The sequence below is a fragment of the Petaurus breviceps genome, unplaced genomic scaffold (genome assembly GCF_028583685.1).
Source record: "Petaurus breviceps papuanus isolate PSGF00001 unplaced genomic scaffold, PetGlider_PUasm1.0 90845, whole genome shotgun sequence".
NCBI classification, from domain to species: Eukaryota; Metazoa; Chordata; class Mammalia; order Diprotodontia; family Petauridae; genus Petaurus; species Petaurus breviceps.
The window spans coordinates 660,525-677,704 of NW_027187359.1; the positions used below are offsets into that span (position 1 = coordinate 660,525).

Genomic DNA, 17,180 nt, shown 5'->3' on the forward strand with positions numbered 1-17,180 from the left:
TGGCAACACCAGCTGTGGGCCTTGGAGGTGGCAACAGCAGCAGCAATTTCAGGAGTTTATAAGCCAGAGGCAGTAAGGTGATTAGGAAACTGGTCAGAGAGAAATTACAGGGGACCCCTGTGTTAGCACTGAGCAAAGGACCAGTGCTGTTTGACAGCTGCATTGCCTATATCCACTTCTGGGTCACAGCTCCAGGGCAGAAAAGAGTACTTTTTGTCACAAGAGAATATGGGCCCTGAGGGGCAACAACACTTGTGGCTACAAGGGATCAGGGACCTCTTCTGACTAAGGACTAAAAACTTCAAAAACCCAGAACTAGGCCTGAAAAGAGTAGCACAAAAAAGGCTAGTGCTCAGGACATTTTGCCCAACCCCTCTGCACTTCTGTGCTCCACCTTCCAGGAGTGGACTTTCAACCACTTTTCCCACACATTTCCAATTCCTCTTTCTCCAGTGCCTGACATAGGTCAAAAAGTTTAACATAAAGAACTTGATCAAAAAAGTTGCTATAGTGACAGAGAAGATCAAGACACTAACTCAGAAGAGGATAACGATATCAAAACAGTTAAAAACAATGGAAAAAAAGTGAATTGGACATAAGTCCAAAAAGAATTCTTGGGAGAGCTAAAAATGATTTTAAAAATCAAATGTGAGCAGTAGAGGAAAAATTGGGAAAAGAAGTGAGAGCAATACAGGAAAGTTATGAAAAATCAGTTAAAAGCTTGGCAAAAAAGGTACAAAAATATTGAGGAAAATAACATTTAAAAAACAGAATTGACCAGATAGTAAAAGAGGTATGGAACCTCACTGATGAAAATAATTTCTTAAAAATGCCATCCACACCCAGAGAAAGAAATATGGAGCCTGAATGCAGATCAAAGCATACTATTTGCTCTCTTTTGTTTTGTTTTATTTTTTCATTTTCATGTTTCCTCCCATTCATTCACATTCTTCTGTATAGCATGACTAATGTGAAAATATGTTTATTAAGAATGTGTATGTAGAGCCTATATCAGATTGCACACCATCTTGGGCACTGGGGAGGGGAGGGAGATGGAGAAAATTTAAAACTTATGGAAGTGAATGTCGAAAACTAAAAATAAATTTATTTATTTTAAAAAAAGAAAACAATAATGGAAAAGAAGGTACAAAAAACTCACTGAAGAAAATAATTCCTTAAAAATTAGAATTGAGTGAGACGAAGCCAATGTTTCCATGACACATCAAGAAACAATTAAAAAAGAAGTCAGAAGAATGAAAAAAGGGAGGGGGGAATGTGAAATATCTCATTGGAAAAACAGCTGACTTGGCAAATAGGTTGAGGATAAATAATTTAAGAATTATTGGACTATCTGAAAGCCATGATAAGTCATATTTTGAGAATTCATAGATATCCTATTTCAAGAAATTATCAAGGAAAACTGCCCACCAATAAAGATGAAATTAGTTATTAAGGGTTATTTTAACCAATTAAATACCAGTAAAACTGACAATCTACATGAAAATGAATATTTACAAAAATATAAATTGCCCAGATTAACAGAAGAAAAAATAAAATATTTAGTTCCATTTTAGAAAAAGAAATTAAACAAGCCATAAATAAACCCCCTAAGGAAAAATCCCCAACACCAGGTGGATTTACAAATGACTTCTACCGAACATCTTAATCCCAATACTGTATAAACTGGTTGAAAAAATAGGTAAAGGAGTCCTACCAAGTTCCTTTTATAGCACAGATATGGTTTTGATATCTGAACCAGAAAGAGCCAAAACAGGAAGAAAGTTATAGACCAATTTCCCTAATGAATTTTCATGCAAAATTTTAAAATAAAATACTAACCAGGAGATTACAGCAATATACGACAAAGATCATACACTATGATTAGGTGGGTTTTATATTAGGACTGTAGGGCTAGTTCAGTATTAGTAAAGCTATCAGCATAATTAACCATATCAATATATCATTATCCCAATAGATGCAGAAAAAACTTTTGCCAAATACAACAGCCATTCCTATTAAAAACATTAGAAAGCATAGGCATAAATGAAGCCTTTCTAAAAATGGTAAGTATTATCTAACACTAAAAGCAAGCATTATCTGTAATGAGGATACATTTGAAGCCTTCTTGGTAAGGTCAGGGGTGAGTCAAGAATGTCCATTATTGCCATTATTATTCAATATTGTATTAGAAATGCTAGCTATAACAATAAGACAAGAAAAAGAAATTGAAGGAATAAAAGTAGGCAGTGAGGAAACAAAGCTATCATTCTTTGCAGATAATGTGATAGTATACTTAGAGAACCCCCAGAGAATCAACTTAAAAACTAATTGAAACAATTAATAACTTCAGCAAAGTTGCAGAATATAAATAAACCCACTTGATTCATCAGCATTTTTATATGCTACCAGCAAAACCCAGTAGCAAAGAGATAAAGAAATTTCATTTAAATAACTGCAAACAATGTAAACTACTTGGGAGTCTATTTGCTGAGACAAACACAGGGACTATATACAGAACCCTTTTCTGTGTGTATGTAAGTATGTATGTATGTATGTATGTATGTATTGTTTTATTTTTCCAATTACATATAGAAATTTTTAACATTCATTTTTATAAAATTTCAAGTTCCAAATATATGTGCAATCATGTAAAACCTGTTACCACATTAGTCATATTATGAAAGAAGAAACCGTTTGTAAAGCAATTACAGTTTTCAAAAGTTAAAAACCATGAAAAAAATAAAGTGAAAATGGTATACTTCGATCTGCATTCAGACTCCATCAGTTCTTTCTCTGGATGTGCATAGCATTTTCCATCATGAGTCTTTTGAAATTGTCTTGGATAATTATATTTCTGAGAAGAGCTAAGTCAGTCATAGTTGATCATTGCACAATGTTGCTGTTACTCTTTACGATGTTCTCTTGGTTCTGCTTATTTCACTTTGCATTAGTTCTTGTATGTCTAAGTTTTTATAGGACACTTTTCATACAAATAAAGACAGAACATGAGCAATCGCTCATGGGTAGACCAAGCCAATATATTAAAAATAACAATTCTACCCAAATTAACTTATTCAGTGCCATGCCTGTCAAACTACTAAAGAATTATTTTATAGAACTAGGAAAAAAAATAAAATTTCTCTGGAAGAATGAATGGTCAAGAATATCAAGGGAATCAATGGAAACAATAAAGGAAGGTGGCTGGCCTAATAGTACTAGATTTCAAGCTATATTACAAAGTGTCAGAACAATTTGGTACTGCCTAAAAAATAGAGTAGTGAATCATGGCTTAGATTTAGTACATAATACATAGTAGTAAATGACTAGTAATATAATTTTTGATAAACCTAAAGATCTAAGCTTTTGGGGAAAGAACTCACTGTTTGACCAAAGTTATTGGGAAAACTGAAGAGGAGCTTGTCAGAAATTAGTCACAGACCAACAGTTTAAACTACATATTGAAATAAGGTCAAAATGGATAAATGATTTAGACATAAAGTATCATCATAAGTTAGGGGAGCATGGGAAAATTTACTTGTCTGATCCATAGATAAGGAAAGAATTTATGACCAAACAAGAGATAGAGAGGATCATGGGAAGCAAAATAGATAATTTTGATTACATGAAATTAAAAAGGTTTTTTACAAACAAAACCAATGTATCCAAAAATTAGGAGGAAATTGGAGGGGAAATGTATAGTATTTTTCTTATAAAAGCCTCATCTTTCAAATATGTAAGAAGCTGAACCAAATCTATAAAAATAAGAGCTCATTCCCTGGTTGGTAAATGATCAAAGGATATGAACAGGCAGTTTTCAGAAGAAGAAATCAAAGCTATCACATGAAAAAATGCTCTGAATCACTCCTGATTACAGAAATGAAAATTAAGATAACTCTTAATTCAGATTGGCTAACAAGACAGAGAAAGAAAATGACATGCTAGAGGGGATGTGAAAAAATAGGCGCATTTTTTTTTTGGAGGAGGGAAGGTAGGGCAATTGGGGTTAAGTGACTTGCCCAAGGTCACAAGGCTAGTTTTTGTGTTGTTTGAGTGGTCCTCCTGACTCCAGGGCCGATGCTCTATTCACTGCACCACCTAGCCACCCCAAAATAGGCTCATTGTTGATGGATTTGTATACTTGTTCAGCCATTCTGAAGAACTGTATAGAACTGTGCCCAAAGGGCTGTCAAACTATGCATACCCTTTGACCTACCAGTACCACTACTAGATATCCCAAAGAGATCAAAGAAAAGGGAAAAAGGACCCATATGTAAAAAATATTTATAGTAGCTCTTTTTGTAGTGGCAAAGAATTGGAAATTGAGAGGATACCCATCAATTAGGGTGTGGCAGAACAAGTTGGTATTTCGTTATCATGAGAGTATTTAGAGCTCAAAATTTTGAAAAATGAAGGCTAAAAACAAATTTAAAATAAACTAGGTAGGTAAAGAATGAGTCAGCACAATAACTTAGTGACAAACCTTCTAATTTCTAGGTGGGTCTGCTCTCCACTACCCATACCAGTCTTATAAAATTGGTTGGTCATGGACACAGATAAATATAATTCAAATTAGAATGGAATAAGTATTTAAAAGGAGTATAGAATATTGTGAGTTCAGATGAGGGAGTTCACATTGAATGAGAAAACTTTACAGTTCAGGCAAAGCTATTGAATGAATTGTTTAGTTTTTTTTAATGAAAATACAAATAGGGGGAAAAAACACCTCTTATTCTTCTGCTTACAACTCCATTTCTGCCATTGCTTTTATTATTTCATGTTTTTTTTCTTCTGCTTCCTATTTAGGATACAATGGCAAAACGAAATACAGTGATAGGAACACCATTCTGGATGGCTCCAGAAGTGATCCAGGAAATTGGATACAACTGTGTAGCAGATATCTGGTCATTGGGAATCACTGCTATTGAAATGGCAGAAGGAAAACCCCCATATGCTGATATCCATCCAATGAGGGTGAGGAAATTGATGGAAAACTAATGAGATAGTTTCTGATTGGTTCATAGTTTTGTGAGTGTCAGAAATGGAAAGGACAGGAAGCCAGACTATCAGAGCTGTAAAAGAATTTAGGAAACATTTAATCCCATGCCTTTGTTTTAGGCCTGTCGCCTAGAGGTGGAAAAGTGAATTTTCCAAGTCACATATTGAGTTACTACACATGAATATTAAAGCCAGATGGAAGCGGGTGGAAGACCCAGAGAGGCACATGCTTTGGATTCTTAGCTAGCACAGATTCCTAACTCTGATTTACATCAAAAAGTTGGCTTTGATCCTTTAGATTCCTATCTCTTATACATTATACTCTTACTGTTGAATAGCATACCCAAGGAATAATTGGTGCTAGTCAGTTTCTCTTTAGGGAGAATTTTTTCCAAGTGTATCTGTGTGTCTAAGTGAAAAATTTTTCATAGTTTGGTATTTTGCACGAGTGGATGGAAGAGGAGAGAGATGGGAGGGGAGGTTTATACTTCTATGGAAACTTATTTTAAAATGAAATAATTTTTATCATTTCTGCCAAAAGTTTTATTTTAGAAAAGTTATAATTTTCTCTTTCCTGGAAACTCACAGGATAACAATTTTGACATCAAAAAATTTAACTGCAGCATATAACACCACTACTTCATGACTATGCTAGCTCATGATTTTGTTCAGGTGTTTCCAATTAGTTTAAAAATGTTTAGCTAATCTCATTAATTCTCTTTAAGGAATGTGGTATTGGAACCAATTTGAAATATAATCAGCATTGGTTATATTGGTTATTTGGTGAATGCCAAAGGTTATAGAATAATAAAATTCTGGAAGTGGAAAAGACCTTAGAAGTCACTTACTGCAATCCCCCTTGTTTGACAAATGGAGAAGCCAAAATTGAAAAGGAGATGACTCGGCTGAGGCCACCCAGTGAGTTAGTAGTCCTGCTGGAACTAGAACTCTCATTCCAGTCCCGAGATTTTCGGTAAGGGGTGGCTGCCAGTGGGGTAGGGTGAGAAGATACTCTGGGAATCCTTTGGGCATTCATAACCTTTGGAATTGGCTGCTGACTTTCAGAGACTGCTCGTAGTGACTACCAAGAGGCAGCAGCGCATCTGAAATGAACCAAAAATAATTCTGGATGGGATAGTATAAGTTTCAGAAAGACATGGATAAGGAAGAGGTGGAAAATGACTCCAAAGTCTCACTGCTTTGAAATATTTAGACTTTTATTAGTATCTAGTGGGGCACATTTGTGGAAAGAATGAAGTCTTTTTTCATTCATTCACTTATTTTCTATGATTCTTTGTAAAAATGCCTGGTGTATGTAATGTGCTGTGCTGCGTAGATTCAGATGTAGGCACAGATACAGAATACATGGTTTCTGCCTTCAATTTTAAATTTCATTTTTTATCAACTTCCCTAATAAGATTTCTAATGAGGTATCACTTTTTCCCCCTTTGAAAAACTTTTTGTTTCAGGCCATCTTCATGATTCCTACAAATCCCCCTCCCACTTTCCGAAAACCAGAGCTCTGGTCTGACAGCTTTGCTGATTTTGTGAAGCAGTGTCTTGTGAAGAGCCCTGAGCACCGGGCCACAGCTACACAGCTCCTTCAGGTATGGAACTTATCTGGCCAGGGTCCCTAGTGATAGACTGGAACATGTGAGGGGGATAAATGGTAATTTTTCTTGGCATTGCAGAGGTATCTTAAGGCAGAGGAGGTTAAGTAAAGTCTGAAGTGATATTTGAAAAAGCTTGGGATGGGGCGGCTAGGTGGCGCAGTGAATAGAGTACCGGCCCTGGAGTCAGGAGGACCTGAGTTCAAATCTGGCCTCAAACACTTAACTCTTACTAGCCATGTGACCTTGGGTAAGTCACTTGATCCCAATTGTCCTACCTTCCCCCTCCAAAAAGCAAAAAAAAAAAAAAAAAAGCTTGGGGTTTAATAATTGAGGAAGAAGTGACTAGTATGACTTTAGAGTAGCCCTTACTGGCCAGGTGACTGGGCAAACCACCACCTCCCAAGGGCTCTTCCTTAGAGCATCTTTTTGCTTTTTGCTTTTTGAAGGGCAATTGGGGTTAAGTGACTTGCCCAAAGTCACACAGTTAGTAAGTGTGTCAAGTGTCTGAGGTCAGATTTGAACTCAGATCCTCCTGATTCCAGGGCCAGTGCTGTATTCACTGCGCCACCTAGCCGCCCCTCCTTAGAGCATCTTTGAACAGGACGATAATTTGTTCACAAAATACTTTCCTTATAGTGTCATGTGGATTATTATCCCCATTTTATAGATGAGGAAGTGAGTCTCAGTGAGTTTATGATTTGCCCATGATCACCTGATTAAGATAATAATTGCAGAGCTGGGATTTGAAACTGGCACTTTTCCCACAGAATCACCCTACCTCATTTATTATTTTGTGACTATGTGCATGGAACATGTGACCATTAATCGTAGACTCATAAGTGATCTTGATTTTATTTGCCTTTAGCCTATGTCTTACAAGTTGGGAAGAAAGTGATCTGGCTTAAAAATAATTTTTTTGTTAAATGTTTCATAATTAATTATAAAGTTGAATAAAATAACTCTGGCTTACAAAAAAGTGAATTCTTTTTTTTTTTTTTAAAGCAGTTAGGGTTAAGTAACTTGCTCAAGGTTACACAGCCAGGTGTATTTGGGTGGATGCTAAGTGTCTGAGCCCAGATTCGATCCACATGTCATCCCAACACTGGAGCCAGTGCTCTTACTCGCTGTGCTACCTGGCCGCCCCCAAAAAATGAATTCTTATAACTGTAAGCCATAGAATGTTAGAACTAGGAAAGGCCTTTCAGTCATTAAGATCAAGACCCTCCTTTTCTAGATGTGGAAACAAACCCAGAAAGAAGAAGGGACATACCAAGGGTCATAGGCCAGTTTGGAGCATAGTCTGACCCAGCTCTCCTGACTCCTAGTTAACTTAATTAAACAAATATTTATTTAATTTGTGCACAGAGATGTGCTGGTCACTGGCTATACCAAGGTTAAGAACTTACACTCTAATGGTACATGTATAGGAAATTTTCTCTTTATTAATCATTTGCCCTTCTCATGCAGTTCTTTTGTAAGATGCAGTTTCTTTTATTTCAAGGGTTGTTTATTACTCTTCCATATCATTGCCATTCATTTGTTGAGAAATATTTTATGGTGCATCCTTTACTACTCTTGTTACTAAGAAGTCATACTTACCTTCTACTTCATAGTTGCCTCACAATAGTACTGTGATCCCCATTTTACAGATGAAGACACTGAGCTTCATGAAGATTTAAGTGACTTGCCATATTTACATAATTGCTAATTTTATGAGCCCAAAGGTGAACTTCTATTTTCACAATCTGGTGTCAATGTGTCTAGTAACTGTATTAGACTTTGGGGGAAGGTTCACTGTAGCATGAGACATGAGTACACTCAACCAGCAGACAGTTTCTTTGAGGAGACAAGAATAATAAGAACTCACGTTTATGGAGGACTTTAGAGTTTATAAAGTATTGTCTTCACACTAGCCCTCTGAGGGAGGGTGTGCCGATGTTATTCTTCCTAATTCATATATGTGTGAGGGAACTGAGGCCCAGAGAAAGGAAATAACTGGAACCAAAGTCACACAAGATATGTCAGGGGCGAAACTGAGTCTGTGATCTTGATCTCCAGACTCCAAGGCTAAGGCTTTTGCCAGATATACAAAGAAATGTTAAATAATCATACAGGATGGCAATGCACACTTTATCCCAAGGCAGTAGTATATCATTAAGTCTTTGGTGAGTGGTTTTGATGCTAAGTGTATAGAAGTTTAGGGGAGGGAGAGCTCATTGTCAGCCATAGGTGTCCTCCTGAGGAAGGTTCAGTTTGACCTGGGCTTTGAAGGATGGCTCAGTTGTGAACATGGTGGGTAAGGGGAGGGAGGCATTCTGGCAGAGAATCTGTTGAGTAGAGGTAGATGTTCCTATCTACAGTCCAGGACTGTGTGGTACGCAGAGCTTAAGTGCTTTCGACAGCACGATATTGATGGTATGCTGCCCTTGTTTTTTTCAAGCATCCATTTGTTAAGAGTGCAAAAGGAGTATCAATACTACGGGACTTGATTAATGAAGCCATGGATGTCAAACTGAAACGCCAAGAAGCCCAGCAGCGAGAGCTGGATCAGGATGACGATGACAACTCTGTGAGTGTCAGAAAGCCCTGGGTCTCTGGGCTCTATGGTTAGGCCCCTTAAGATCTGTCTCTGCCATGGAGAGGGCCTTTTGGCAGGTGGCTTATCGCTGGTCTGAAGCCTCAGCTTGGCCTCATTCCTTTCTTCTCCTGTTTCTCCTAAAACTGTTACTGGTTTTGTTTTTCTCTTGGTCGCCTGAGGCGCTTCTGCTTTAGCTATCTTGTCCCATAATGACAAAACTAGAAAGGGACCTTAGATTATAGAATAGTCAACTTGAGAGATCATCTAATCCAGTGGCTCTAAAATTTTTTGGACTCCAGACCCCTTTATCCTCTTAAAAATTATTGAAGACCCCCAAATTGCTTTCTTTATATGAGTTATATCTATCAGTATTTACTGAATTAGAAATGAAAACTGATAAAATTTTAAAATGTTTGCTCATTTAAAAGTAATAATAATAAACCTATCATATGTTAACATAGATAACACATTTTTAATAAAAAATAACTACTTTCCAAAACAAAATAAAATTTAATAAGAAGAGTGGTATTGTTTTACATATCTTCGCATTATCTCTTTAATGTCTGACCTAATAGAAGACAGCTGGGTTCTCATATCTGCTTCTGTATTCATTCAGTTTTATTATATTGTTCTGATTGAAGTATATAAAAAAAATTTGGCCTTACCCAAATGTGTAGTTGGGAAAAAGAGAAGTATTTTAATAGGTAAATAAAGTCTTAGTATTGATCTCTCAAACTACCTGATAGACTCTTGGAAACTCCCAGGGATTCTTAGATCATACTTAAAGTACCTCCTAGCTTGTCCAACTCACTGAGCAGGAGGAAACTGAGGTCCAGAAAAGGAAAGTGTTTTTCCCAGTAGCAGAGTCCTAACAAAAGTCAAGTCTCCTGGCTCCCAGTTCAGAATTCTTTAGACCCATTTATTTGGTGGGAAAAAGGGAACGATGCAGATCTGTGATTTCCTCAGTGGGGGAGAACTTTCAGTGTGGAAACTCCATGGATGCAGATCAACAGCTTATCTGCAGCTTAGTCGTAGAGAGGAACTTGGGACACTGGATGGTGTTTGTCAAATATAGGATGGGAACCCAGGTTCAAACTTCAAGGACAGCCCTCTATTTACTGTGCCGTTCTGACTCTTTGTTTACTAGATCATATTTTTAATCATCAGAAGACAGACAGGCATCTCCTCAGAAGGGGGTGTATGTGTCTGTATCTGTGTTTCTGTTTCTCTGTGTCTGTGTGTGTGCTCACATGTACGCATGCACATATTTATGGGAGAGTGTAAGAGCTTCACTTCTGAGGTAAACTGGCCATAATGGTGAGTACCCAGAGCACAGTACCCTGAATCTTCCCTTTCTTATCGTGGTGAAGTGGAAAGAGCATTGCATCTGGAGTCAGAGGATTTGCATTCAATTAATTTGAAGTTATGACTCTAACACTTTCTCTGTGACCTGGGCAAATCATTTTCCTTATCTGTACAGTGAGAGGGTTAGACCAGATGACATCCAAGTTTCCTTCCAGCTGTATCTGTGATTCAGATGTCCCAAGTCCTGAAAGTCTCTCCATGTTCTGGTATTCTTCTTAGTACCTGAATGAATGATGTCAGACCTCTCTGGCCAACCATTCCTCCAGTTTGGAAAACTGCTTTCTCTGGCCCTCCATACCCGTTTGAGGCACCCCTTCTTTGTGCCTTTCTCCTTGGGAGGCCCAAGGACTCCCATCTCCTCCAGCCCTCTTCCTTGATTGACACTTGGGAAGGACCTCAGAGACCATTTAGTCCAACCCTTATGTAAATTTGAATCTCTTCTGTGATATCCCAACAATTTGTCATTTCGTTCTATATTTAAAGACTTCCTGTGACAGTGTCCCATTGGCTTTGTGATCTGGTTATTGTAACCTAGTAAGAGGAAGATTTGAGGTGCAGAAGGTCACATATTTCTTGCCTTTCAGGACCACTATGGAATCTTAAGTCTACTTCTTATTTATGTGACACAAGTAATAAAGTGAACAAGCCACCTCACTTCTCTGGACCTCAGTTTCCCTATATGTTAAATGAGATGATTGATCTCTCAGGTCTTCTCTAACACTAATATTCTGTGCTTTGTAACCAGTGGAAGATATAGGAGTTAGAGCTGAAAGAAACCTGAGAGATCATTTACTCCATACCCAACCTCATTCCCCACTGCTCTTTTACAAATGAAGAAACTAATGCCCCAAGAGGCCAAATGACTCAGCTAGGTTTTTTTATTTTTCAGTGGCATTTAATAAAGTGCCCTTCCAAGACTTGGTCTGCTGCCCCCCTGAGATTAAGTTCATTTTATAAATTTTATATTTTGCCTGTTTATTGTTTAGGAAATAGCTACTTGATATTTCTTTATCTTCTACTTAATAATAATAATAATAATGATAATAATAGTAGCTAACATTTATATAGCCCTTGCTATGTACAAGGCACTGCTCAGTACTTTATAAATATTACCTTATTTGATCCTCACAACAACTCTGGGAGGTGGGTGCTATTATTATCCTCATTTTACAGATGAGGAAACTGAGGCAAACAGAGGTTAAATGACTTACCTAGCGTCACACAGCTAATAAGTGTCTGAGGTCTGGCCTCATATCTATTTAAACTTGTGTTCTCTTGACTCCAGGCCCAGTGCTCTATCCACTGTGCCACCTTGCTGCCCCATACTGTACTTAGCATCATACAATAAAGATTTTCTTTTATAAGTCATTAGAGTATGGAGGTGATCTGGGTCTTATCCATCCATTATGCATAAGCCTCAGCAGGTCCTGCCAAGCTGAAAACACTTCTAATATAGGCCCAGGAAATAACTCTGTATTTGTCATTCAAGGACCAACATAGTTAAGGTCCAAGAGACTCTTTGCCAGATTGACCGTAGAGTGCTAAGGGTTATGGCCACAGGAACTTTCAAAGACCAGCCACCAAGCCTTAGAAGGTTTGTAGCCTGTATAAATGGCAGGAATACTCACAGCTGGGTTTTTGAAGAATATAATCCAACCTCTTCATTTTTAGTGAGGATTCTAAGGCCCAGAGAAGGGAAGAGACTTCTTTCTCTGAAGTGATGCATTGAGTTGGGATTAGAACCCTAGTTTTCTGGTTCTCAGTTGGTCCATACTCCTTTTACTGTACCAAATCTGAATGAGATGAAATGACTTTGCTCCCAGTCCCCTGAGGTTAGACAGTCCTTTAGCTGTCATCTTTTTGCATGGTATACTCTGGTAGTCAGATGTGAGAGCTCAGTTATGATTCATTGTAATGTAAATCAGCTTTTTTCTGGGCATTGCACTCTTAACAGGAGGAGGATGAAACCGATTCAGGCACGATGGTTCGTGCTGTTGGAGATGAGACCGGCACGGTACGAGCTGCCAGTACCCTGAGTGATGGAGCCAATACCATGATAGAACATGATGATACTTTGCCATCACAATTGGGCACAATGGTGATCAACACTGAAGAGGAGGAGGAGGAAGGGACTATGAAAAGTAAGTGATTGATAGACAAACTGAGTCAGAAGATAAGCTGTGTCAGTGCTTCAGCGAAGAGCTGTTCCTTATCAAATATGTTGCTGGTTTCTTGTCTTTCTTCTCTTTCCATCCCATAGAGTAAAAAAGGGGGGTGAGATCCTTCCTATTATACCAAGTCTTAACTTCTTCCCCCCAGTCTCTTCTAACTTCTCTAATGATATTGCTTTTATATCCTTCCTTCTGTGTTTCCTTGATTTAATAGAATATTAGAACTAGAGGAAACCTGAAAATCTGTCTAGCCAGCCCCTTTATTTTACAGATGAAGTGCTTGAAGGCCAGAGAGGGGAGGTGACTTGTCTGAGATTACCCAGAAAGTGGCAGGGCTGGCACTGAAATCCAAGTCTCCTGATTCCCAGTCATCTTTTCCTGCTTCCATGCTACCTCTTCCTTGTGCAGGGGTGCCCTTGTGTTTTTTGGTATCAGACTCTTTGGCATTCTGTGAAGTGGTCTGAGAATCCCTTCTTAGAATAATGTTCTTAAGTGCATGTAATAAAATATTTTATTTACAAAGAAGAACTTTGCAAAGTAAAGCAGCTATCAAAGTATTTTTTAAGTTCATGAATCCCAGAGCAAAAACCCCTGTCCTGAAGGCAATATTGAGACTGTTGTGGTTTCTTTGAAGTGTATAATGATGTGGGGCCAGTAGAGGGAGCTCTGTAATAAACCGAGCATTTAAATAATTTTTTATATTATTGCAGATAAACAATGTAACATTGATACTACTGTAGGACTATGGTCTTTAAAAAAAAAATTTTGTGGCCACAACGATGCCAGGACAATGATTTTATTTTGTTCCAGGAGGAAATTAGATCATTTCCATTAGGAAATCTACCCAAGAGTATGAGAAGATTGCCTAAACTTTTGATATCCCTTTCTAAAACTCTTTCCTGGTAGTAGTGTGTAAATATAGCTTATAGGGTTGTTGTTTTTTTTTTTAGAGAATTACCCTTCATATTACTCTTCAGTTTAATAACTTTAATCAAATTGCCCCCAAGCCTTAATTCACTTGGTAATTCAATGTTTGTTGAATTGGATGGATTGACTTGAAGAAAAATGATGACTCTGCCTTGGAACTTGTTTAGGGAAATCATATAAGGTTAGGTCAGAAAGATACCTTAGAAAGATACCTGGAAGGTACTGGAGGGCTATAGGAACTTAGAACATAAAAAGAAAATAAATAACACACACACAAACACATTGCTTTAGGTTTCATTTTCCTTTAACAATCCTGTGAGTTGGTAGCTTAAGTAGTATGAGCCTCATTTTATAGATGAAGTTTGGAGGGGTTCAGTGATTTGCCCGGTACAGAGCTCATAAACATCAGACCTCAGATTCAAACCTCAGTCTTGTACTACAAGGCTTTTCTCTACCACATGGCATGATGAACTAGAAGATGTAGTAGATACAATCTAGTACAACTCCTTCATTTTACATATTGGAAAAACTGAGGCTCAGAGGGAGGAAATGACGAATTGAATGATGGAGGTAGGATTTGAACCCTAGTCTTATTACTAATTCAGTCTTTTTTCTTTTCTAGTTAAGTAGTATAGAAAGCAGACTTTTCCTTGTTTTGTCTTAAGATTTTTCTTCGAACGATCTTCAGACACCCTTCCAAGGGAAATTGATATTCTCAAAGCTGCAGTGGTGTTTGCTGTTTAATCTCACAGAAGAAACAGTGTATAATTTGTCCAAGGGCACAGACAGAAATAAATAAAGCCAAGAACAGCTAGGAATACTTCAACTCTCCTATCTTGTGTCATTTTAATGACTGTCATTGCTTCTCCTAGTCATAGCCAACTATGGCAAACACTGATCACTGCCATTACTCTACCTTCCCTACCTTAGTTAAGAGCTGCTTCTTGTGGAGAGATTACAGTCCCTTTTTATGAAAGTCCTGGCTTGCATGCTGCCCCACTGTCACCTTTTTTCCAGCCTCTGTCTGTCCAGAATGACAGAGATTAGAATCTTTTTTTTTGGAGGGCAATTGGGGTTAAGTGACTTGCCCAAGGTCACATGGCTAGTTTTTGTGTTAAGTGACTGATGCTGGATTTGAACTCAGGTCCTCCTGACTCCAGGGCTAGTGCTCTATTCACTGCGCCACCTAGCCGCCCTAGAGATTAGAATCTTGATATGCCAATTTGGAAAGGTTAAATATGACCTAGGCTTTTAAAATTACTTTAGTGAGATAAAAGTAAATGAGTTCTCGTTCTCTCTCTCTCTCTCTCTCTCTCTCTCTCTCTCTCTCTCTCTCTCTCTCTCTCTCTCTCTCTTTCTCTCTCTTTCTTTCTGTCTCTCTTTCTCTCTGTCTCTCTCTCGCTGTCTCTCTCTCTGTCTCTCTCTCTCTTTTTCTTTTTCCTTCCCTTCCTTCCCTCTCCCTCTCTCCCTCAACTTCCTCTCTGTCTCCCTCTCCCTCCTTCCCTCCCCCCACCCCCTTTCCCTCTGTCTCTCCCTTCCTTTCTCTCCCTTCCTTCAACTATGAGGATTACAGGGCTTCTATTTTAACCTGTAACTACTTGACCATCTCCTCCATTCCATCCCTGTTAAGTGATTCCAGCTGCCACTTGAAATCCTTAAGTGACAGAGAATTTACTACCCCCTGTGGCAGCCCATTCTACCTTTGAAAAGGTACCTCTCTCCTGCACCATTTCTAATTTGTTCTTGGTATTCTACTCCCAGAAAAGCTTCAGTAACTAAACTGTTCATTCATTGGCTCACTGACAGTGTTTTTTAGTACAAACAAGACATGGTACTGCATTTCATATTTCCTTACTCCCCTCTCTGTCAGACTCACACATAGTCAGTCACCCCTCATGATGGCACTTGGTATTTGCCACTGATCTCCTTTCACTTTAAAGTTATATGCTTGCTTCAGTAGTCTTTTTCCATTGCATCTTCATGATGTAGAAATGACCATGAGTTCTTGAAGGTTAAGCCAAGAGGGCAAGCTCCAGCCTTTCTATCTTAGCAGGCTGGAAAAGCTTTAAATACTGTCCTGGTGGTAGACAGTGTATCTGCCATCCAACGACCAAAATTAACAAAAAATCACCATGCTAGGATCATAAGATTTAGAGCTAGAAAGGACATTAGAGGCAATTGAGTCCAGCCTCTTCATTGTACAAATGAGGAAACTGAGGCTCAGAGAGATTAAGTGACTTGCCCTAGGTCATACAACTAATGTTTTCAGAACAGTATTTAAACTCAGGTCTTCCTTACTCCAAGTCTAGATGCCCAGTCTACTATGCCACCTCCAACACAAAATTAGCTTTTTAGCCATGGCAACTTAAGAAATGTGGAGGGCCATCAGGGCCTAAAAATAACCCTTAAGTGATGCTTGAGCAGAGACCTATTGCTGGTCAATCAATGAGAGCCAGAGTGAATTGGTTTTGAAGCATGATCTTTAAGAAAGAAATCTGGTCAATAAACCCTAAGATATCAAGGGTAGGGTAGATTTTGGCTATCAAAATTTACCTTCCTTTGTGCAGAGAACCCTCAAGTAAGGGCATGATACTCAATGTGGAGAGAGGAGAGGAAAGGAGAAGAAAAGAGTAGGCTAGTTTCCCAACTGGAACTGGCCAGTTGGGTCCCCTGTGGGGTAGCTTGGACTATTCACAGATTGTGGTTTGTCCTTAGTTCTGGAAGAGGACCATGTCATCAGGAAGATGATGATAAGACTTGCTAGTGAATTGGATTTTAATGAGGGAGGACTGTGCACAGAGATTAGCCTCACTTTCTCCTCCATAGTCATCTGGGTGGCTAGATATATATAGATCAGGCCACTTGAGATGGCCCATCCCAATCCTGCATAGAGTATGGAGTGAAACACTGGTGGGAGGGCAGCAGGGTTAAGGGAAAAGAAATGATTCAGCGATTTACCTTGGGCCTCATGGTTAGTAACTAGAATTCAAACTCAGGTCTTTTTGACTTTAGGTCTTGTGATCTATCTACCCAATGTCATGAAGATTCCTGTAAAGAGGGACTATAATTGGCAAGCATCCAAATTTTGCATGTTCCTATTCATTCAAAGTAGAATCCAAAGATATTTGTGATGTTCCATGGAATGCTGTTTGTTGAAGATGTCACTGGGTCAGAGGTTCTATTTTTGTTAATATTTTAAAACTGCCTTTTATATAATGACAGATGAGTAGAGCTTATAATTTTGTTATTTTTCTTCTTGCTGTTGTTGCTGCAACTGTTATTTTACCATTTGGCTCAAATAGGTAAATAGGGTATCCTTTGGAAATTATCATTAATTTTGACTTAGGGTACAAATACTTCTATTTTTCCAAACTGTATGATTTCATTAGTATGTGTGCTACCTTCACCATCATGCTCCACAAGTCCTTCATACCTTAGTAGACTATTGTTATGAATTGTCATAACTTAAATATATTTTAACATTTCTATCTATCTATCTATCTATCTATCTATCTATCTATCTATCTATCT

At 38.2% G+C, this 17,180-nt stretch overlaps 1 protein-coding gene across 2 annotated transcripts in view; it reads left to right on the top strand.

Moving 5' to 3' along the window:
- The window catches only part of STK4 (serine/threonine kinase 4), a 116,018-nt gene that overhangs the window by 20,360 nt on the left and 78,478 nt on the right, over window positions 1-17,180 (top strand). For both annotated transcript variants that reach the window (XM_069071840.1, XM_069071839.1), the window contains exons 6-9: window positions 4,804-4,971; window positions 6,465-6,602; window positions 9,049-9,177; window positions 12,506-12,692. In XM_069071840.1, the coding sequence (XP_068927941.1) occupies window positions 4,804-4,971; window positions 6,465-6,602; window positions 9,049-9,177; window positions 12,506-12,692 (622 nt within the window). The remainder of the gene's footprint in view (window positions 1-4,803; window positions 4,972-6,464; window positions 6,603-9,048; window positions 9,178-12,505; window positions 12,693-17,180) is intronic.